Source organism: Lithobates pipiens, unplaced genomic scaffold (genome assembly GCF_037356315.1).
Source record: "Lithobates pipiens isolate NorthernLeopardFrog02 unplaced genomic scaffold, aLitPip1_a1.2 Scaffold_13, whole genome shotgun sequence".
NCBI lineage: Eukaryota > Metazoa > Chordata > Amphibia > Anura > Ranidae > Lithobates > Lithobates pipiens.
Window position 1 is genome coordinate 187348369 of NW_027507718.1, and position 23893 is coordinate 187372261.

General features: G+C 42.6%; 1 protein-coding gene across 4 annotated transcripts in view; it reads left to right on the forward strand.

Annotated features, from left to right (window-relative positions):
* Window positions 1-23893, forward strand: part of AP3D1 (adaptor related protein complex 3 subunit delta 1) — a 167653-nt gene that overhangs the window by 82451 nt on the left and 61309 nt on the right. The window contains exons 19-26 of one of the 4 annotated variants that reach the window (XM_077475978.1): window positions 1313-1388; window positions 9510-9709; window positions 11028-11101; window positions 11195-11360; window positions 14906-15025; window positions 17210-17257; window positions 20536-20640; window positions 23009-23188. In XM_077475978.1, the coding sequence (XP_077332104.1) occupies window positions 1313-1388; window positions 9510-9709; window positions 11028-11101; window positions 11195-11360; window positions 14906-15025; window positions 17210-17257; window positions 20536-20640; window positions 23009-23188 (969 nt within the window). The remainder of the gene's footprint in view (window positions 1-1312; window positions 1389-9509; window positions 9710-11027; window positions 11102-11194; window positions 11361-14905; window positions 15026-17209; window positions 17258-20535; window positions 20641-23008; window positions 23189-23893) is intronic. The other 3 variants (XM_077475979.1, XM_077475980.1, XM_077475981.1) reach the window with 3 other exon arrangements.

Sequence of the window (23893 nt, forward strand, 5' to 3'; positions counted from 1 at the left end):
TAGGTAATTAATATTCGCCTATCTCTGTGTCCCATGATGTATGAAAAAGAAAATGGGATTTATTTGTCAGTACTTTCTGTATGGGAGGGGTTGTATAGGGGACCACTTCCTGTCTGAAGACCTTTTGGTCTATCAGTGTCCATTCACCTGCCTGGTGATGAAGTATAGCCCCGTAGGTAATGAATATTAGCCTAACTCTGTCCCATGATGTACTCAAAGAAAAAGATTTTACAGGTAAGTATGATGAAAAAATATTTTTTTTATTTTTTTACATGTAGGATAAGAATGTCAGAATTGGCCTGGTAAGCAAGTGGTTATATAGCCCACTTCCTGTTTGTTAAAAAGCCTAGGCTTATGACGACATGCACAGCCCTCTCTCATGAGTTTGCTAGGGATGGCGGTGGGGTGTGAGTCATAAGAGGGCAAATGAGAGCTGCAGAGCTGGAGGTTTGCCTCTGTGTAGCTGTGTAAATCCAGGAATTGAACAGGCAGCAGCTTCAGCTACCCACATTTGAAATGGATGCAGCCAGACTCGGTGGAGGGAGATTTCTGCAGCATATTTGGCAAGTACAGAATCACAGTATATTCTATGTGCTTGAACTAACGTACATAAGAAAAATTCACCCCAGAAGGCACTCCAAGTGATTTTTCTCCACCTCACTGATATTCCATCTTCCACCTCACTTAATTTTTTTGAACGCTTGTCAAACACACGGTAAAAGAAACACAACAGACACATTTACAGCATGTTACCATAGGCATTATTGGTAGGAGTTGACGAGCTTTCAACTCCTCCCAGCCTTCGTATGTAGCTTAACTTTTGCTGCACAGGAACACGGAACAACGCAAATTTTACATGTTTTTTAAAAGTGAACAGCTCTGTCCACCATCCATGTTATCCATTGCAGGCACATGCGAGATATTGCCACAAATGTCGAAGTGAGTAAGGGCAATAATTCTAGAGTCATTTTTCACAATTAAGTCATAGTTTGACGACGCTGCGTGCGTGTATTTTTCTTGACATGCTTGGTATCCATTTGCTCTATGTAAAATGTTTTATGTTTTCTCAAAAATTGAGTGTTAGTGTGCACTAAAATCGATTTTTTTTTTTTTTTTTTCCCCTCTGGGCCTCTGCTTTCAAAATATATATATTGGAGGTTCTAAATCTTCTAGCAAAAAATTATTTCCCCGAAAACATCAAGTGGTTAAACTGTTTTGTATACTGTACCGCTGGTATAATCTTCTTTGCGTTTTTCTACTTTGTACTCTAATATTGCACCAATATATTTTTAACATGCTTCATTTTTTACAGATGTATCAAGACTCACCTGGTGTTGATCACATTCCCGTGGTGCAGATTGACTTGACTGTTCCTCTTAAAGTTCCAGGTATCTTACTTAGCTACATATTATTTATTCAGAAATGTAATTATCTATAATGTGATTACACACCATATTTACATTAGTAACCCATTTTACAATTAACACTATGGGTGCCATTTTTAAGAAAATTAGGCGTGCCATTTACCGCAAATCTGGCTGTGTGTCACTTAGTAATGCCTCTGTGACAGTTTTTCTGTACATTTGCTACTCCTGCACCCAGAATTCTGGTTAGCCAACTGCAACAAATTTTGTACAGGTCTGAGACCTATTTTATTACTGAAGAATTCTGATAAGTAATAAATCTTTAAGATGAGACTGGTGTTCTGTCTAAACAGGCGCACAATTAAACATGATTGGTCTCAGGCTTGATTCTGTGCTACGGGGAACAGCAGCTGAGGGAGGAACATTTGACTCAGTCTGTGTAACCTTGTATTAAGTCTGTCTGTAATCTCTCAATGTTCCTCTGCAGCGTTGTCATGTTGTGCAACGAAAACTGATAAATGTCCCCCTATAATTATATAACTACCATATTTAATAGTGGGTGTAAACAAGAACTTTCAGTTTGGTCATGCTCAGAATTCATACAGTGCTTACTTCCTCAATTAACATTCACCTTAGTGCCTTATGTAGAGTGGCGTTCCACCCAAAAATGGAACTTCCGCTTTAATTACTGGTGACCCCCCTGACATGCCACATTTGGCATGTCATTTTTTTGTTGGGGGGGGGGGGGAGAGCAGGTACCCAGTTTTGACAGGCACCCAGCTCCCACTTCCTCTCCTGGCATGGAGAGAAAGTTCATCTCTCCCCCCCTCCCTCCCTGCAATCTTCTGGGACACGTCACGGATATCAGAAGATTTGTGAAGCCACAGCCTGGCGCCAACAGTTACAATGCCGGCGCCGCGAAGAGGAGCGAGGCTTCGGGTGCCTGCATCGCTGGACTGTGGGACAGGTGAGTGTCCGTTTTATTAAAAGTCAGCAGCTACACTTTTTGTAGCTGCTGACTTTTAAATGGGTGGAACTCTGCTTTAAAAGATTTGAACACATACTATTCTGTGATTAGATCGGAGTGAGTAAGCACACTTTTAGTGGTAACTGACTGTGACAGGGGTTCCTAATTAGTTTAGCATTCTCTGTGCCATTACATGTAGCAGAATAAAAAAATTCAGGTGAAGTTTATTTTACATATTGCATCTGCTTAACAAATGTAATAATTTTGTTAGAGTAAGGCAACCCTTACAGGAGCAGTGGGACATATTGGGGTGAATTTACTAAAAACAAATTTCTTTATCGTACATCATGGGAGACTGAGCCACAGTAATTACTGTTTGGGTTATATAGGTACCTTTAGGTGATGGACACTAGCACACCCTGAACAGGAAGTTTAATTTGCCATATAACTCCTCCCTTTACCAGGCGTACCTCCGTTTTTTCACCAGTGTCTTTGGTGTTGGTCACGAGTAAAGATGTGCTGAGCTCCGCTGGAATATTCCTTACTGGGGGAAGCCATGCAACCGGATCCATTCAAAGCGTCTTTTTCCAGGCCAAATTGAATGGTACCCGGACCTTGTGACCGAAGAAACAAGGTTTTGCCTGTAACGCTTCTCTTTTTAGAGAGCTGGACCCCCAGGATTAAGTATTTTTTTTCCTCTTTCGTTCATTGACGGACACAGCTCCTTTAATTCTTGACCTTAGGGTTATCACACCACCTTCAGGAGAGGACTAGGCAGAACATTTAACGCATGTAAAAACGGCAAGACTGCACAGCACTGCCCAGAGGGCCGGTCCCTCTGGCTATAACCCCTCACCCTGCTTCCTGCAGCTCAGTTTTTTTTTCTGCCTAGTGTAGGAAAAGGACCTGGCTCCCTGAGGGGGCGATTGGTCCTGGGATTTTTTTCATTTTTTTTTTTTTCTACAGATTTTGATCCTGTGATCTACAATCAACCGCCATTGGCTGAGGTGCGTTGTATGTACCTAGGCTGGGGGTTCTGGTGGGGGGCTGCGCTGTCTGTTGGGGTCAGTTTTTTTACTTTTCTGTCCCTTTTTTCTTTGCTATGAGGTACCTGAGAAAAAACTTACCTCAGGAAAGGTCGTGACCATTTTGCTCAAGCTGCGGCCATTTTCCTGTAGTCTATGTAGTGTATGGGCTGTCGATCTTTTTCTAGAAGGTTCGGCAGCCATTTTCTTGGTGATTTTTGTGCTAAGGACAGCCGGGGGCCATTTTCTTGTAGCCTCAGCGCGTTTTTACCTCTAGTGCTGGGTCTGTGTACCTCATAACAGTGTGGTTTTCACTCTGAACACTTTGTGACTGAAACAGGGTAGAGTGGTCAATGGCAGCACTCGGTCAGGATGGTGTGTCCTGCGGAGGGGCCCCTCAGTCTGTGAGTAGCTAGGAGGGTGGGATTTGTGTACCTTGCCTTAAGTCCCTAAGTTATGGCAGGTGAGTGATGGTCAGCATGGCATCAGAAGCTGGCACTTCTTCCCCAGACATCCCTGCTATTGCAACCGGCTCACCGGCGAAAATGCTGTGTCTATGGATGCTTTGTCGTCGGTCCTGGAGACCTTTGTTGTCAGAGTGGAAGCGGCGTGTGGGCGCAAGGGGGCTAAAAGAATGGCAGTGCGTTACCCCTTTGAGGAGAGCCTCCTGAAAAATGGACATCTCGTCCAGTCGTTGACCCCCCCGGTATCCAGGTTCAATAAAGTAGCCACAATTCCGGTAGAAGGTACTCCTGCCTTTGAGGACCCTGCCAACAGGAGGGACGAGGCAGTGGCCTGGTCCATGCTTATGTAGTGGGGTCAGCGTTAGGACCTGTGCTGGCCATGGCCTTGGTGGCACAGACGCTTACTTGAATGGGCAAAGTTGTTGCACCGTGAATTGGAGAAGCAACAGTCTCCCCGGTCTGCATAGAGCTGTCAGAACAGTTAGTGCATGGCCTTAAGTATGTCTGTTATGCTGACCTGGATACGGTCCCCCTGCTCTCTAGAGCATCAGTATCGGCAGTGGTGCTATGGTGCCTGATTTAGCTGAAATGCTGGTCTGCGGACCTTCCAAGGTGAGAGGCGTTTTGGAGCTTCATGCATGACATCATTCAAAATTTTACCAAAGGGAAGAGCACATTGCTCCCACAGTCCAGAAAGGGTAAGGGGCCACTCCGTGCGTGCGTGACTGGGATGAAACAGGGAGCAGACACATAGTTTGAGCGGCACTAAATCCACAGTTTTTACGGGTGCAGCAGCATAAATAACCACCCTAAAAAAAAAAAACAGCAAAAATCCTGCAATCGTCTAAATCTCCTGCCCAGATGGAGAACCAGGCTGGCGGGGCCGGACGCAACAGACGTAACAGACAAAATAATCTGAGTTGTGGGCCTTCCAGAAGGGGCAGAGGGTGCTGATCCCATCACATTAACTGAATGTTTGTTGCAACAGTTACTCCCCTCAGCGCGGTTTTCCCCATTCTTAACTGTGGAAAGAGCGCATCACATACCCTCCACCAGGGCCCCACAAGGAGCGCCGCCCTGCACCTTCATATTCAAACTACTCCATTTTTGAGATTGTGACACAGTGATGAAGGGGACAAGGGCTCAAGGTGAGCTGTGCTTTGAAAATGCCAAATTCCTGATCTTCCCAGATGATTCACTGGAAACACAGAAGCAGCGGAAATCATATGACGCAGAGAGGGCCAGACTCCGAGCCAAGCACATAAAGTACAGCATGCTGTTCCCGGCCAGGCTGCGTGTGGAGGACTGTGAATCTGTGCGATTCTTTACATCTCCCAAGGATGTGGATTGACACCCTACCACGCAGATAAGTATTCCTGCAACGGAGAAGATGTATATGTGAGCCTGGTTGGGAATGTTTTTTTTATCACTTTTTTTTTATTTATTTATTTTTTATTTTTTCACAAGCGATGTACTCATGTTTGACACTAGGTTTGGTGGTCCAGACCTTGCATCTGTGCCTGAACGATGGTCTGCAGTTAGAAAATGTTGTGACACCGGGCATAGATGGCTGACTGTACCATAATTTCATGGAACACCAGCGGTTTGAACTCCTCTGTTTAAAAGGTCACTGGTGTTTCAGCTTCTTAAAACATACCACCCCAAATTTGTATACTGCAAGAGACTCTCCTGACGGGGGGCAAACTTCTGAGTCTTGGGCAGCCCTGTGTGGGACACCAGTACCACTCCACATATACCACTTACTTCAGAGGGGTCAGTATCCTAGTACATAAATCCCTACAGTTTAGGCTAATGGCGCTGGAGCTTTACCCGGATGGTTGAAATGTTATGCTGCATGCCACGGTGGACAGGTTGGAATTAATGATGGTGGTGCTAGGGGACTTTAACATGGTCTTGGACCCTGCTGCTCTCTTGGGCCGAGGTGTCCAATTTGACTTTTGGAGGTGGTGTCACCCTTTTTGGCGGGCCTACACATGTCACTCAGCCTCGCAAAAAACCTTCTCATGTATAGACCTTGCCTATGCCGGGGTATCTGTCCTATCCAGGGTCCGAGACATCTCTATTCTTCCCCGTGGCATATCTGATCACTCTCCTGTGGGCTGCTGAAGCTGCTGCCTGTTCACTTCCTGGATTTACACCGACACACAGAGGCACATCTCCAGCTCTGCAGCTCTCATTGGCCCTTTTATGACTCACCCCCTCCCTCCTAGCAAACTCTCAGGAGAATGAGCGCTGTGCATGATGTCATAAGCCTAGGCTTTTTTCCAGACAAATAGGAAGTGGACTGTATAAGGTATTTACTGGCAGAAAAAAAAAATGTTTTACTATTTAAAGTTAAAACAACAAGAGCAGAAGATTTAATAGATGGAAAGATGAAAATACGACTGAATTTCCGCTTTGAGTAGCTGTTTAGTATACTTATTGCATATATATTGTACATGCTTATTTGCTAGGAAGATCATTTATACATTGTAGGCTTATTTTGTTATACTTTGCATGCTATGAATTATGAATCTTGCAGTTTATGTACAGATTTTCTAATTAGTAAAGGTATTAATATACTACAGAGGTATAAGCTTTCTTGGCTTTGACCGCAGGAACCTTTTAAAATACCAAAGCAACACTATTAAAGGTTCTTGCAGTAAATCACAAACAAGCATAGACAGCTGTAGTGTAATACTTTTACTAAACAGAAGAGCTGCACATACAACTGCCAAAAACACAATTTCATAGCGTATTACCAAATATGCCGACAACATGCACAAGCCAACTATCTTCCTAGAAAATAATCATGCACAATATGTATTCAATAAATATACCAAACAGCTACTTAACGTGGTTTTCCATTCATGCAAACTTCTTCATGGTTCCATGAATGGAAAGCCAATTGCTTCCTCCAAAGTTTTCAGATCTACCCTTGCTTCTTTTTCTTCAAAAAAACAACTTTGTTCTTTGTCTGACCACATGGCCTCCCCCCTCCCATATTTCCTGCCATTTCACAAAAACTCACCAAACGGCCTATCAACTTTGTCCAGGAAAGGGCGAAAAAATTTCCCTTTCGACCCCTGTATGTTCTGGGCGATCAGACCTCTGTCCCTGGAAAGCTGCAATATTCCTTTCAACAGGGTTAGCAGTTTATGTAACATAGATGGAAGGAAAGCCCAGATGAAAGTCCTTGTCCTCCTGATCATAAGGAAATGCTCAGATGAAAGTCCACTCCAATTCAGCCACCATTAGGAAATCCTCCGCAGTTTCCTCATCTCCTGTTCTGCCTCACGCCATCTAGCTTGGTCATTTGCTCTACCTGCTCCATCTCTCAAATGTTCTTGATTTTAAAAGAGTAAGAGACAAAGCAGATTATATGTTCCTTCCAACTTTTGTCAAAAAACATAGCTCACTGTTCACATTTCTCTATCTATTTGTGACTGCAAAATTATTGTAGGGTGCCCCATGTTGCCTTGTAACACTCTTCAGAAGTTCAGAAGAACTCTGAAAAGGCTTAGATTTCCAGTGGAAAAAATAAACCTGAATATCTCTCTCCATGTCGTGGGAACACTGGCCTGCTGTTGTACCAGTCTTTACAGCCTGGCGCACTCAAGCAATGTGCCCCAATTTATGACAACAAAACACCTAATGTGACTGCATCTTCCATTCCCAGCCACTTGCTTCCAACTCTTAAATAATACTGGTGTCGGAATCCCATCTATTTCCACTTTAGTGACCCCCTACCTTAAGCGAGTCCCTATGCGTCTCCTGGATACCATAGACCTTGCCTTCTGTTTTATCTGGCTCAACTCGTCCATCTCTGTTTGAGCTGATCAGATTCCCAACTTCCTGCTTATGGGCAAGAACAGTGGCACATGCCCTACTTTTGTTTATAGGCCTAGGGCATCATTAGACTTGTTTGAGGGCTGCATATGGCTCATTCAAGTCTTCAGCTCTGACTACAGTGGTTTGAACACACTTTGAAGCAACTGTAGGTTTGATTTTGAGTGCCCTACTTTGCCTTGCTTGCAGTGTTTTCCAAACACTTGGTCGCCACTGCCAGCTGCTCTTTCAACAAATCTTTCTAGCTCTGCCTTTTTCTTGTTTCAGATTCAATATGTAGAGCATGCAGGAAGTGCAAACCAAACACATCAACTGACCGCATTTCTCCCTTAGTGAACCCAAAACTCTTAAGACTAAATCTGAGGAGAGATCAGAGACTCAATCACCCCAAGTTTTGTTCAAAGGAGAAGCATACCTAGCAATCTCCTTTGCAACAGACATCCACTGTCTGCCCCCGGCCCAGTTAGGCAGGGTTCACACTTTCTCCTCCTGAACACCAGAAACTTCTTCCTAAACAGTCTATGCAGGATTTTTTCTCGGCACAAACAGAAAACCCAACAAAGAACAGATCTGCTTCAGTTGAGCTTTAGTGCAAATCCCAGACCAGCCCCCAATTGTTTTGCTTTGGTCTTTTAAAAGTTGTGGTGAAAGTCCAGGAAGCTTAGACCTCTGTAGTGTATTAATACTTTTACTAAACAGAAAAGCTGCACATACGACTGCAGGATACACAATTCATAGCATGCAAAGTATAACAAAATATGCCTACAATGTACAAACTATCTTCCCTGCAAATAAGCGTGTACAATATGTATGCAATAAGTATACTAAACAGCTACTTCTTTATGATGGAGTCCAACTGCTTTTTCAAAAGTCCTCAGATCGATTCTTGCTTCTTTGTCTTTAAGAACAACTCTCCCCTTTGTCTGACCACATGACCTTTTCAAAAGTCCTTCCCTCCCTCTTACTTCCTGTACATCCTCTGCTGAGCTCATAAACCAGTCTAGTTTATTTGCATAGCAATAGGGAGAGCCTAGCTTCTAAAACACATGGTCTTAAATCTATTCTGTATTCGTGCTATAAAATGGCTACAAATGATGCCGACCACCTCCCGTCCGCGCTATAGCCGAATGACTGCTACAGAGCAGGTCTTAATTGCTGGGAGGCATGAGCTGCCTGTGTGCCCCCTGTGATCAGAGTCTGAGACTCGGCTGATCACAGATCGGAGTAAGCAGCCCACCCGGGCCCCTTACCATGTCATCAGCTGGCAGCCAATGACATCTGATCATGTAATGTAAACAGAAGATTTTCAGTGTTTTTTTTTTTTTTTTTTTTTTTTTTTTTCTTTAACAAAAAATAAACCTAGCAGTGATTAAATACCACCAAAAGAAAAAAAATAATTTAGGTACAGTGTTGCATGACTGCGCAATTGTAATTAAAAGTGTGACAGCGCTGAAAGCTTTAAATTATTCTGGGCAGGAAGGGGGTTTAAGTGCCCAGTAAGTGGTTAAAGTGAAAACAATTTTGCTCTGCAGTAAAAAAAATTATTGCAGACCTGTACATCTCTGTCTCAGCTGGCTGCCCAGGATTACAGGTGCAGGAATCTCAAATACATTTAACCTGTTGCAGAGACTTTAATGAATAAGAGGCAGCCATATTTTTATTCTCATTCGTTGCAAATTAGTTTGGTAAATATCCCCCAATGAGCGTTATATTTTGTATTAACATGTTGTTGCTTGTTTGTGCCTGCATGCCTATTCAAAGTCTCCATTGTTTTTAATATCAACTGGGAAAAACTTGTAGATTTTAAAGTAAGATTCATTTAATATATGCATTTCCTCAGGGCTTCCTATGTCAGATCAGTATGTAAAACTTGAGGAGGAACGACGAAGCAAACAACGTCGGGAAAAAGACAAGAAACGGAAGAAAGTAAAAGAAAAGAAAGGTAGCAAGTCTCGAAGACAAAAGTCTATTCACACAGAGAGTGATGAAGATATTGCTCCGGCACAGCAGGTTGACATTATCACTGAGGAAATGCCAGAGGTTACGTTTCATTTTTTTATACCGTCAAATTTTTTGTGTGTGTTCGACCTTGTAATTTTGGTATAGGTATGCTGTGAGAACACATTGGATGGAATGGAGTAATTTTAGCTTGCAGTCCTACGCTGGAAATTTTTGTCTGATTGCCACAACAGAAAAATGCACAGCAGAGAGATAGGACAGTGAACCACCACAACAAAACACGCACTGTGTTCATAGGCTGCCTCGCCAGCATACTGGTCCACAAAATTTATGAAGGACAATTAGTGGAATTAGTCGGTTCACAAAAATAAAAAAGCCCTTTTAACCACCTCAGTATGGTAGGACGTCCATGGATGTCCTTAGGTTGAATTGGTTATAGCGGGATAATGCCAGCACCTGCAGTGATCCCAGTATCAAAATTTGCAGCTGGCGATTCCCTCTATGGCAGAATTGATGTGAGTGGCTGAACAGCCATTTGATCACTTCTGTGCTGCCGCCTTTCCCGCGCTCTGCCATCTGTTCGCGGAACCCGGGAGCGATGCGGATGACATCAGCACTACACAGAGAGAAACTGACGTTCCTACCTCTGTGAACCCAGAAACTGGAAGAAGCAAGGATTTCGGCACTTCTGTTTTTTACTTTGTTTAGGCCAGCAAAGCAACCAATCATACCGATCTATACCTGATCAGCTGCATTGGAGGCCAGAGGGGAGATTTGGGGTTTAAAAGACCCCAGAATTCTCTCCATGAAGAGAACCTGTTGGGGCCCATGCTTAGCAATAAAGTGAATACAAAAAAGGGAAGTGTTTTCAATAATAAAAAAATGTAAAGCTCCCTTGTCCCGCTGCGCTTGTGCGCAGATGCGAACGCTTACTTAAAACCCACATGCACATGTAAAAGGTGATTGCACCACACTTGTTCAGCATTATCGAACATCAACATTGGAGCAATAATTCTTTCTCCAGACCTCCTGTGTATCTCTAAACTGGTAACCTGTAAAGGTCTTTAAAGTGTCGTCAATGGAGAATTTTAAGAACTGTAGTTTGGCACCATTGCAGGGACAGATGCATTTTTAAAACATGACATTTTAGGTATCGACTCGGTGTAACATTATATTTTAAGTTTTATCCCAAAAATTTGTATTCTATTGTGTTTGTAATAAAATTCATCAAAAGTGTATTTTTTGCAATACAAAAGGTGCGTTTGAAAAATCGCTACGTAAATACCTTGTGACATAAAAAATTGCAACACCCATCATTTTATTTTATAGTGCTAAAAATAGAATAGGCCTGTTATTGAAGTGGTTAAAGTATTTTTCACTGTGTGTTTGTTTATTTTAGAATGCCCTCCCGAGTGATGACGATGATAAGGATCCAAATGACCCCTACAGAGCTCTAGACATAGATCTGGACAAGTATGTGCTCATCTTTCACTAACAAATATATACGGTTTAATATGTTAAAAGGAAAGATGAGGCGGTATAACTAATGACAACTTTTGCTTTCAGACCTTTGGCAGACACAGAAAAACTTCCAGTCCAAAGACACAGAAACACAGAAAATCTAAAATCTCCGGAAAATGAAACCTCTGTTTTGGAGTCAAAGGTCAAAAAGCCCAGTAAAAAGGATAAAAAACAGTCAGAAACTGAGAGAGTAAAGAAAAAAGAAAAGAAGGTGAGTTTAATATTTTCAAGACCTTGGGCATATCCCATATGTCTTGGCATTAAAAGGGCCAAAATAGACTCATGGCTACTGCCTCAGCCATGAACTTCTTTCTGTTTTATCAGCATGCTGAGGGTGAATCATTCTGAATTCCAGGTATGGATATTTTTGTATAATTACAGCTTGGACCAATGTAAGTACACTCACTGGCCACTTTATTAGGTATACCTGTTAACCACTTACAGACCGGACCATTTTGCTAGTCAAAGACCAGACTACTTTTTGCGATTCGGCACTGCGTCGCTTTAACTGACAATTTCGCGGTCCTGCGACGTGGCTCCCAAACAAAATTGACGTCCTTTTTTCCCCACAAATAGAGCTTTCTTTTGGTGGTATTTGATCACCCCTGCGGTTTTTATTTTTTGCACTATAAACAAAAATAGAGCGACAATTTTGAAACAAACTAATTATTTTTTACTTTTTGTTATAATAAATATCCCCCAAAAATATATAAAAAGACATTTTTTTCCCTCCGTTTTGGCCGATACGTATTCTTCTACATATTTTTGGTAAAAAAAATTGCAATAAGCGATTCATTGGTTTGCACAAAAGTTATAGTGTTTACAAAATAGGGATAGTTTTATGGCATTTTTATTAATAATTTTTTATTATTATTTTTTTTTTTACTAGTAATGGCGGCGATCAGCGATTTTTATTGTGACTGCGACATTGTGGCAGACACATCGGACATTTTTGACACATTTTTGGGACCATTGTCATTTCTACAGTAATCACTGCTATATAAATGCAGTGATTCCTGTGTAAATGACACTGGCAGTGAAGGGGTTAACCAGTGGGTGGCAGTGTAGGGGTTAAGTGTTCCTAGGGGTGTTACTAACTGTGGGGGGTTGGGCTTTCATTTAGTGAACACTGATCTCTGCTCCAATCACATGGAGCAGAGATCAGCGTCACTAGCTGCTAGGCAGAATGGAGAAATGCTGTTTACACGGCATTTCCTCCATTCAGCCGTCCCGTGAGACGATCGCGGGTATGCCCGCGGCTATTGAGTCCACGGGACCTGCAACTGGACTCACGGGGGTCTCAACCGGCACGCAAGCACTCACGATGGCAGGGCGGCATTGAAGATTGGACGTACCTGTACGCCAATATGCCTGCCCGTGCCATTCTGCCGACGTACATCGGCGTGCGCTGGTCGGGAACCGGTTAAATTGCTCGGTAACACAAATTGCTAATCGGCCAATCACATGGCAGCATCTCGATGCATTTAGGCATCTAGACGTGGTGAAGACAACTTGCTGAAGTTCAAATGGCGCATTGATTGAGGAAGAAAGGGAACATAAGTGACACTGAATGTGACATGGTTGTTTGTGCCGGACAGGCTGGTCTAAGTATGTAAAAAAAAACGTGGTTCTACTGGGTTTTTCACACACAACCATCTTTAGGGTTTACAGAGAATGGTCCCAAAAAAGAGAAAAATATCCACTGAGTGGCAGTTGTGTGGACGAAAACCCCTTGTTGTCAGAGGTCGAAGGAGAATAGTCATACTGGTTTGAGATGTTAGAAAGACAACAGTAACTCAACCACCCGTTACAACCCAGGTATGCAGAATACCACACATCGAACCTTGAAGCAGATGGGCTACAGCAGCAGAAGACCACACTGGATGCCACTCCTGTCAGCCAAGAGCAGGAACCTGAGGCTACAACATTGGAGAAATGTTGCATGGTCTGAGGAACCTCAATTTCAGCTGCAACAGATGTTGGGGTCTGAATTTGACATAAACAATATGTGAGTGTGGATCCATCCTGCCTTGTTTCAACAGTTCAGGCTGGTGGTGTAATGGTGTGGGGGATATTTTCTTTTCACGCATTGCGCCCCTTAGTACAAGCATCGTTTTAAATGCCATGGCCTACCTGAGTATTGTTGCTGACCATGTCCATCTCTTTATGACTACAGTGTTACCCATCTTCTGATGGCTACTTTCATCAGGATAATGCACCATGTCACAAAGCTCAAATCACCTCAAACTGGTTTCTGGACCATGACAATGAGCTCTCTGTACTCCAATGGCCTCCACAGTCACCAGATCATAATCCAATAGAGCACCTTTGGGATGTGGTGGAATGGAAGATTCGAACCATGGATGTGCAGCCCACAAATCTGCATCAACTGCGTGATGCTATCATGTCAATCTGGACCAAAATCTCTGAGGAATGTTTCCAAGACCTTGTTGAATCTATGCCGAGAAGAATTAAGGCAGTTGTGAAGGCAACTGGGAGGCCAACCCTGTACTTGCAAGGTGTACCTAATAAAGTGACCAGTGAGTGTATGTATGTTCCTTACCTGGCCGATCCCTATGGAAGCTAGAAATCACTTTAGTAAACACAACTACTCAGGTGATTACCACTAACTTCCAGGTCCTTTGCTGAGCAGCTGCCCTGCTGCTGAGAATACAAAGGAGGATGCTCGCTTGGCACATGTACTATTTGGAGAACATTTAGCATTTTCTCAGTGCATACAAAAATTTCTCTGATCTGTATGTGGTAAAGCCAGGGCCTTTTCTGTCCCTCTTCTCCACGTTTTTCATTCAGAGACCGGTTTGCACATCCTGCCGACTGCTGGCATTCCATACTTTTCTGGTGTGTAGACCCACTGTGGTTCCTCCTGCCATCTTGTAGGCATGAGCCAGTGAGAGGAGCTGGAGTGTGAGGCAGGGGGATGAGAGGGATTCAGTCTTCCCTGAAGGGGTGTATATCTGCAGTGGCCATGGAGAAGCAAAGTTGCAGTGTATCAGCACACAAGTCCTCAACAGGCGAGTATATTATCTCCTCTTATAGAGGAGTTCCCATTCTGTACATGTGACTCTATGATGACAGGGTGAAGTTGGGGTAGAACATGTTAACATAAGGACAGGAATGGGGTGGTGGTATAAATTGTTTCATACTAGAGTTCTCATTTAATTTGTATAGCTGACTCTAGTAATTTGTGATGTTATTTACAGGCCTGATTAAGTCTTTAAAAATACAAAAAAAGGCTTATACATTTTCTATTGTGATATGTCCAACGATTAAAGTGTTTGTAAACCCTTACAAACCACTTTGACCTACAGGTAAGTCTAGATTAAGGCTTACCTGTAGGTCCAAGAAATATCTCCTAAACCTACACGGTTTAGGAGATATTTGCCGAAAGACAGGCACCGCTGACTGTCAAGGACGAAGATGCCGCGCGTGTCGGCTCCCGTGCGCATGCGCGGGAGTGACATAATCGTGGCTTTGCCGAATGACAGCGGCGGAGCTGCGAGACCCCACCGAGAAGATGGATGCGCCGGACTACAGGGGACAGCGGTGACATTGCTGGCTCCTGTGTCAGGTAAGTGACACATAATGGACTACTATGCGATGCATAGTAGTCTATTATGCTTTGCAGGGAATGAAAGAGGAAGTAAACCCATTCCTCTTTAAAGCTGAAACTGTGTTTTAAAATATAAAAACTAAACATCCATTATTCTTTTGTATCTCATTTTCATATTGTGACAGAAAAGTAAAGAGAGAGAAGAAAAGGCAAAGCGTAAGAAATCTGTAACTAGCACTTCTAGGGAGGAAGAGGTGTCAGTTAAACCCGAAGAGGATAAAACGGATGACAAAGCTACTTCAGATGTGAGTGGAAAGTCATTATTTACTGTAGTGTTATGTGTATAATGCGGGTATGTGTTTTTCTACTTCATGAGCATGTATAGATTCTTTTATACTCCACTCCACAAAACCTTTAACAGGAGAAATATGTTAGTTGCCATTTCTTATCTCCTCCTTGAGAAAGAACGCAGGAATTCAAAAACAGTTGGGTTATACTATGTGCCTACATGAGGTTAGGGCATAAAAGTTGTAAACTACCCATGTATAACACCTCTCCACCCAGCAAGTTTTTTGCTAGTTTCCTATGAGGTCAGATGCTTTTTTTTGGTGTTTTTTTTTTTTTTAAGAGTTCATTATTTTTTTTATCTGTGACTTAAAGCGGAGGTCCACCCTAAAGTGGACCTTCCGCTCATTGGAATCCCCCCCCCCTCCGGCGCCACAATTGGCACCTTTCAGGGGGGAGGGGGTGCAGGTACCTGTACAGTACAGGTATCTGCACCCACTTCCGGGATAGCTCTCTGCGGAAAGGGGCGTCGATTACGCCCCTTTCCGAAAGTCCCCCGCTGCCTGCTGGGAAACACACAGATCCCGGAGGCAGCGGGTCCATCCTTAATGCGCAGTGCGACTCGCGCATGCGCAGTAGGGAACCGGGAAATGAAGCTGAAAGGCTCCCATTCCTGATTCCCATACCCAAGATGGCGGCGGCAGCACCCGAGAGACGATCGAGAGATCGGCTTCGGGTGCCGACATCGCGGGCGCGCTGGACAGGTAAGTGTCACTACTTTAAAAGTCAGCAGCTGCAGTATTTGTAGCTGCTGGCTTTAAAAAAAAAAAAAAAAAAACGCGGACTCACGCTTTAAATCAAGTTTTCTCCCTGAAACTACTTTTTAAGCTGGTCTGTATGTTGCAGCTATCTGGATCTGATTTTTACAGGTATCTTCTCCCACTTCCACTCTGCCCACCTAGGCAATCAAAAGCGGAAGTTTTACCAAAAATGCAATCTTCATCTTACCATGCTACTTTGGGTATAGAGACCTGCAAAATCTTTAAAGACATTCCCTTGCCCATCCCATTGTTCTCGTCTTCCCTTCCACAAGTCTGGGGTTGTGGTATAACTTTCACCCCCGCACACTTGTCGGCTTACCTCTTGCGCATCCTACCCCTTTTTTTCATTTTTAGGGAGTGTAAGGTTTGGACCTTTAAATGCAGATCAGCTTGTCTACCCTTGTGGTCCTGTTTTTGTCCACGTTTTTCTCCGGTCTGTTGACAACGTCACATCGGTTTATATCTAACCAGATAGTTGTATTGTTACACCTGTTTTTGGTGGGTTTGTCGTTTCTCACTAATTCAGGTTGAGTGTCCCTTCAAGTGGAGTAATTCCTGTTGCTGATTATCTCTGTCCTGGTCCTGAGCTTCAGTTTCATCTGGTTCCGATTTGGTCGTTAGCCCGTAAGGTAGTTCTTAGTTGCATAAAGTTCCCAGTTCCTGCTCATGGGCCTGTCATTGGCTGCTGCTCACCGTTCAGTTGTACTGCCTACTGACTGTTTCTGAATTCCTGTAACCCTTAATGGATGAGCGATAAAACCTTATTTTCAGTCACAGATACTAAAGCATTCAGCAAAGAAAGTCGGAGAACTACTCCACATCATTTACACAGAGCACTAAAGCATAAGGATCAACAACACAGCTAGAGCAACCAGCATTTACATTAGGTCAGCTTTAGTCTACTCTATAGCTTTCAGTACAGATTTTTCCATGTAGGATATATATATATATATATATATATATATATATATATATATATATATATATATATATATATATATATGTTACCCTTCAATTGGCTCAGTGCAGGTCTGTGGTAATAGAACGCAAGAATCAGGCTGTAACCTTCATTTTTCACGGTTTTGAACTGGAGCAGACCAGTTTAGTTCCTGGGCAATTAAAAAAAAGTTTTTTTTTGAGCACAAAGTAAGTCTTGCAGTGCTAAAGTAAAATGCTGTAACATATAATTACGATTTCTAGCCAGGTGGTGGGCAAAGTTTCACTTTACTTTGTCTGATAATGTGTTTGTGTGTTGGTGTAACTAATCAAGTGATTGTAGTGTTCGAGTCTTGTCTGTTACTCATGTTGCGTGTGTTTAGCCACAATTTGCCTTGTGTGTACATTAGCTCTCCTTTGCTCAATCACTGGATCTTTGGTTTTCAGGATATCGATTTCTGGCTAACTAGCTCCTTGGCCCCAGCGCAGGCACAGGTTGGTAGATTGGCAAGGCAGTAAGTACCTTTAGTTAAATTGTTAAAAAAAAAAAAAAGTGCACCTTTTGTGATTAAAAAAAAAAAACCCATCACTTTTGATCCTCACACTTGTGTGATCTTTTAAGAGGCATTTACTCTAATAAATTAATTGTTTCTCAGCATTGAAATTCTATAGATTTAGCTGTAGCTTGGGAGAGCATGCTCTTCATGAAATGCGGCAGCCAGGTTATTTCATACCGCCTCTGCATCCCACAGTGCAGTATGGTATATCTGTACTGGCTTCTGATGTAGCTACACTGCATTGTCATGTGAATACAGAAGGTATAATTGACAAATCAAAGGTGAGGTTTGCATTGATTAGCTGCTGCTTAATTGGTCTTAAGTTCATTTTAAACCTGAAGGCATTCTGGAGACGGTTATGAAGAGTGTTTTGTCTGTCTGTTGTCTTTCAAGGGTGATACCCTAGAAACCCTGTAGGTATTGACAGTGCTGTGCGCTGCCACGGTGTGAAAATTGTTTAGTATCATCCAGGGTTCTCATTCAGGCAAGTTGAGGGGCTCCAGGGGGTACTCTTAAGTTACATAGGAAACTTAGAGGTCCCGTTTCCTCAGAGGCTGGTAAAATATGTTTGAGTCTGGAGGCTTCATAGAGACTTGAAGGGATGAAGTCTCCAGTCCTGGGTCCAGGTTTTGTGGACAACCAGCACACTGTGCAGAACTTTAAGATGTGGCTCTGGTTCAAGGCCCATTCAGGAGGGATTCACCTAAGAGACATGCAGCAATGAGCTGCTAGGTGCATGCATAGTTTGTGAGAAGACTTTTGTGTGGAGGAGGCTGACAAGGGCCTGAAGTGTGAGGTCAAAGCAACAGCAAATAGGAGGCAGATGAACCTTTATTTTGTGGTGGAGAAAAAAAAACATGCGACGGAAACCATGTTTGACCTGAAATCTGTTTTAATATATGTCATCAAAAAAAGACCTTAAAAAGCTGATTTTAAGCGAGGCTGCATTCCTAATTCTCTACTGTTTGAATCTTGTTATTGCAGTATGCTTGTTTCCTGCTTCCCCTGCTGATGTTTGGGACTGTGACAATAAAGATTTATAGAAATGGCATAGATGCGCTTCTGTATTTAGAAATATCTGCTGACAGCTTATTATTCTTGAAGTATGAGCCAGCTGAATAGTTGAGGATCACAGTAGGGCTCTAGAGATACAGTGAGAGAAAGGAATGTCTCTGCACTATGGTCTGAATGAGTCCTAAGGCTCGCGTGCATACACGTCAGTTTTTCTGCATGCATTTTGCAAGGACACAACAAAAAACATTGTTGTTTATATGCTCTGTTCACAGCACTGGTATTGCATGCAGAATTTTTCTGTGCAGGAATATTCAACATGTATGCAGTTTTTTACACAGGAAAAAAACTGACCTGACATCAACAGTGGTGTGAACAGGGCACATAATTGACATGCATGAAAACTGCTGTCAACGTGCACAAAAACTCACTGAAACGTGCATGTAAACTGATTTAAATTCATGTCTCTGCAGGTTAAATTGGAGTAGTTTTTCCATTAATTTTCATGCACGTATGTTGTGAAATGAGCCCTAAAGGTTTGAGGAAAATGAAAGTGATTTGTGAAAACTTGGTAGTCAAACTGGGACAGCATATATACTTTTAAAATTTTCAGTTTGTTTAGAATACATGATTTACAAAAACTTATAGGGTGCAAGGAATACTGTCTAGCACTACTTACATGCCTATTGGTATTGGTTTTTGCTCTTTGAAAGGAGAGCGTTTGTCACTCTGTAACTCGCTGTTCAGTCTCTGTAACTTATTATCCCAGCTGTTTGGCCCTATTTCACAGCAACAATTTGATCTTAACCGTTCGATAGGCTGGGAATATTGCCTTTTCCACTTGGCAGTCAAATTGGGAAAACACTTGCTATATATTTACTACGTGTCCCCATTAACATAGTATAACCTAAAAAAAAAATGGAAAATGAAATTCCAACTATATACAAGCTAATCTAAAACTGCTGCCACCACCTTCTTATGCCTAAACGAATTACTCTGTGGAAGAAAGACCTGTATACTTAACTATTCTCAGGCCGCTCCGGCCTGGTCATGTGATTAGCTGTTCTTTGTTAGATAGCAGCAGCTCTAACCGTGAGAAGGGAGCGCCGACAAAGCTTGGCCCATAGTAAACCTGCAGGTGACACTTCTCAGATATTCCAGCAATTGTCAGAGCCCTTTCTCTTCTCCCCTGTGGCTGTTGCCGACAGACACGGGAAATCATGTGACCAAACCGGAGCAGCGGGAGAATAAGTATATGCATGTTTCTTCCACAGGTTAGTTAGTATAGATGTTGGAGCGGTTTTAAGATTAGTTAGTATAAGCCCAGAATTCTACTTTAAGACTTGCAGCTAAGTTGTTTTAGATGCTCTATTCTGGACAATTCAGCAGGGAAAAATCCTACATAGTTCTCTGTTTATGAAGGGGGCTGGGCTGCTGTGTTTTCTATAATTCTCCCTCTCTATACAGTGCAGGCAGGCCTTCATTATCATTTGCAACTAGATTTGAGCACAGTCTGTCCGAAAACTGACAGCTACATTCAGAGCCACTGTAGGAACGATCCGACGTTAGTACAGCAGTCTTCCCCGCTGAGCTGTTGTGTTCTGACAGGGTGACGGCCCACCTGCCAGAAGACTTTGGCCAGTTCTCTGAGCCATTGGCTGAGAGCGCTGATTGGGAGCAGGTCGGCTGCTGGTTTTCCAGCATGCTCGTCTGGCAGAAGCCAGCCGACCGGCTGACATACACACGGGCCGAGTGTCAGCGGGTTTTTATTGAACAGGCCTATGTCTCCTGACATTTGGCCTGTGTGTATGGGGCTTAAAGTTTAAAGGCTGGGCTTTTTGCATTGTATGTTAATGATGACCGACTTTCTCATTGTTCAAAAAAACCTTGCAGTCAGCCATGACCGATTCTTTTTAGAAAGCTTTAAAAGATAAGAAATATTAAAACAAAAAGATAGGTATGCTGTGTGGATGTGAACACATAACAGACATGTATAGTGACTTGTTCTCAAATGTAACTGCAATAGTGGAGATGTAAATTGACAAAATAAGTAACTCCTTGGCAAAATAACTTTTAATTTTAATTTCATCTGGACTCTTTGTAAATGTGTGTATGGTCAATAAGGAGGTGATATGCGTGGAAACTATATGGCAAGTATTTCTTTTAAGCTTTTGCAAGGGAAATAACCAATATCATACTCTATAGCAGGAACCTTCCACTGAAACTGTGCCTGAACCATCTGAAACAACTGAGGAATCAGTGGAAGCAGAGTCATTACAAGTAGAAAAAAATGAAGAAGATACAGATAAGGTAATTAACCACTTCAATACAGGGCACTTTCGCCCCCTTCCTTCCCAGCCCAATTTTCAGCTTTCATCGCTCTCGCGATATAAGCGCAAAAAAAGCGAACATTTGGAAAAAAAAACAATATTTTCTTTTTTCTATTTTAAAAGAAATCCAATAAAATCAATTTTTTTTCATAAATTTAAGCCAAAATGTATTCTGCTACATGTTTTTGGTAAAAAAAAATTCCGTTAAGTGTATAATAATTGGTTTGTGTGATCACGGACATATGTACGCAAATGATCATGGACATATGTGTGCAGATAATCATTGGGACATGTGATTTTTAGTGGGACATATGTGGGGGACATGTTTTTATTATTAGAGACGTGTGTTTTTATTATTTGGGGACATGTGTGTTTTGGGGACATATGTGGGGACATTGTGTTTATACTGTGTGGTGTGTTGTGTTGTGTGTTTACACTAGGCTGGTGATCAGTGAGTAAAAAGCTGTAAAAAACAGCTCATACTCACTGATCATCAGCCGGCTGCAGCGATCTGCTCTCCTCTCCTCAGCGATGACTTCTGTGTGAGGAGAGGAGGAGCCGATTGCCTAGCAACCGGCTGTTTGTTTACATCACATGACGGCCGTGATTGGACACGCCGTCATGTGATCAGGAGGGCCAATCGCAGAGCCCTCCTGCCGATCTGAGATGTGCCGTGTCCGGGTGACATGAGCACATCGGGATCGCGCTGCTGCGCGGGCACGTGCGGGATCCCGCTCCTACTGAAGGACGTTCCTGAACGTCCTATCAGAAGTAGACGGCTCCCACCCGGCCGTATATGTGCATTGGCCGGGTGGGAAGTGGTTAACTGATCTCTCTTTTGTAATAGATAACCTTGAACTAGATTGTAGTTCTTATCTGCTGCTGTTTCTAATTAAAAAGTGTGTGCATGCATACATTCTATAAGCAAAACTCTGTCGTCACGTCCGCATTCTTCTAATACGTGGGAAGCAGGGTGTAGACGCCATTTTTAGTTCCAGAGAGCCAATCTGTATACTACATAATAAGTAAGGAGTTGCATAGAAACATGTATACACATAAGCAAATAGACATTTTCTGATTATCAGTATGTGCATTACATTCCTTCACACCTTTAGTACATGAGTACACGTTTTTTAATTTACAATGTGGGGATTGCATTTTCCTTTGGGCTAAGCCATGATGATTTTTCTAGTGCTATAAAGAGAATGGAGAAAACATTAGTGTGGGGTGGACAGTTTTGAAACTATTGCTTGCCATTAAAACAAGTCTAATATTCTGGCTGCTAAAAAATAAAAAAACATTGTAATAGTATTTGTAGTTTTGGAGATTGAAAGCTGTGAGAAAAAGATATTGTGGACCCATTGAGGTTGCTTCATAATGTGATCTGATCTACTTTAAATCAGAGCCAGGACCTGCTTTAATACAAGAGGATTAAGAGGGCCCTATATATCGCAGCACCACCGTGGTGTTGGTGGTGTTGATTTAATGACCTAGACCTCTTCAAGTAATGTGAGAAGCTTTTTTCATGGTGCCTAAAGCAAAAGCTGACATTTACCCAATCCTGGATCTGAAGGGGCTAAACAAGTACCTTCAGGTGCAAAAACATGGACTTGGTCTGGCCAGCTGTCACCTTCCTTAACCTATGGTTCCTGAGATTTGCGGTAGAAAAATCAGCATTTTGTTTGTTGCCCTGCTGTTTGGCCTCTCTATAGCCCCCAGGGTATTCACCGAAGTGTTGACTCCAGTACTGGTTTTCTTACACTCTCAAGGTATTCCCATTGTGGGTTACCTGGACAACCTTCTGCTTTGGGAGAACTCTCCCTTTTCCTTTCTTCTGGAGTCCAATGTGCGTTGTATTCTTCTCACTTTGGAAAGGCTCAGATGGATCCTGAACCTTCCAGCAGTCCACTTAGGTTCTCCCCCCCCCCCCCCCCCCCCCAGAGGCTGGAATACTTGAGCTTGATGTTAGGCACAGATCAGTCGAAGGTGATTCTACCTCCAGAGAAATGTTTGTCACCGTGAGCTCAGGTGGAGATGTTTCTGCATGAGGGTTCTGGGAAAGAACCATCAAGGCAGTGCCGTTTGCCCAGTTTTATTCTTATCACCAGAAGATGGCAGCATACGCCTATATAATGGATATGAAGATACTCCATGTCCTGTGAGGTTCTCCAAGAAAACGATTTTACAGTTAAACCAAAAATCCAATTTTCTTTGAAAGTTAGCCGTTTTTGGAAATTATACCCCAGTCTTAACTTGTTTTGCAGACGTGGAAATATACTCAACTTTTGAAAATCTAGTTAATTCAGAAAGGTGTGAACATGTGTTTTATTTTTTATTTTTCTTGGCAGAAATCCCATCGGCACAAGAAAAAGCATAAGAAGGAAAGGGAGGATGCAAAGGATGAAAAAAAGTCACGCAAAAAGAAACACCACCACCACCACCACCATCATCATCACAATGACTCTCATGAAGGTGACCACACAGAATCTGTGCATAATGGCACCTTGGATGAAGAGGAACAGTTACCAGTGAGTTTAACAAAAATGTGTCCAAAAGTTAATGACAGAAGAAATATGTGCGCAGCATAATCAATTGGCTAAATAACTGCCAAATAACTGATTTTATGCAAAGATTCTCTGTATGCATCTATAGTGTGTAGAAAATGGTGTTGAGTACTGACCAAGGTGACCACTTCTTCTCCTAGGCAATAACTTAGGAAGTGGTGTAGGTACTTATTACAAGAAGGTACCTACCTGCTCCAAAAAATGCAAATTTGTTGGGTTACCGGTAAAGGAGGGTGAGGCAGTAGTTTTAATTGAGAGTGAAGGTCTGCTCTAGGGTACATACAAATTTCTTCTACTTTTTATTCCACTGAAGATTTATACAAGATGTTTTCATTTCCCTAACCTATTTGTTTCCATAAAGATTACTAACCTCCAAACATAAAAGACCATATCACTTTTAGTTTGGTTTGTACCCTTTGACCAGCCTTTGGTTATAGTGGAAAAAATACCCGTGTATTGCGCCTCAATGAATATAAATGAAATGCAACAAGAAATTGTGGCTGCTCCTGTGAAGTGGAATGGTGTAGTACAGGGCTCGACAAACCCCAGGCGCCAGGTTGCCAATGCGACCAGAAATCGCGACCTGGCGCCTAAGCTGCCACCAGCCCACTCACTATCGATGCCCCAGACATGCAGCAGCATTAACACTGACTGCCGTCCTCCTCCCTC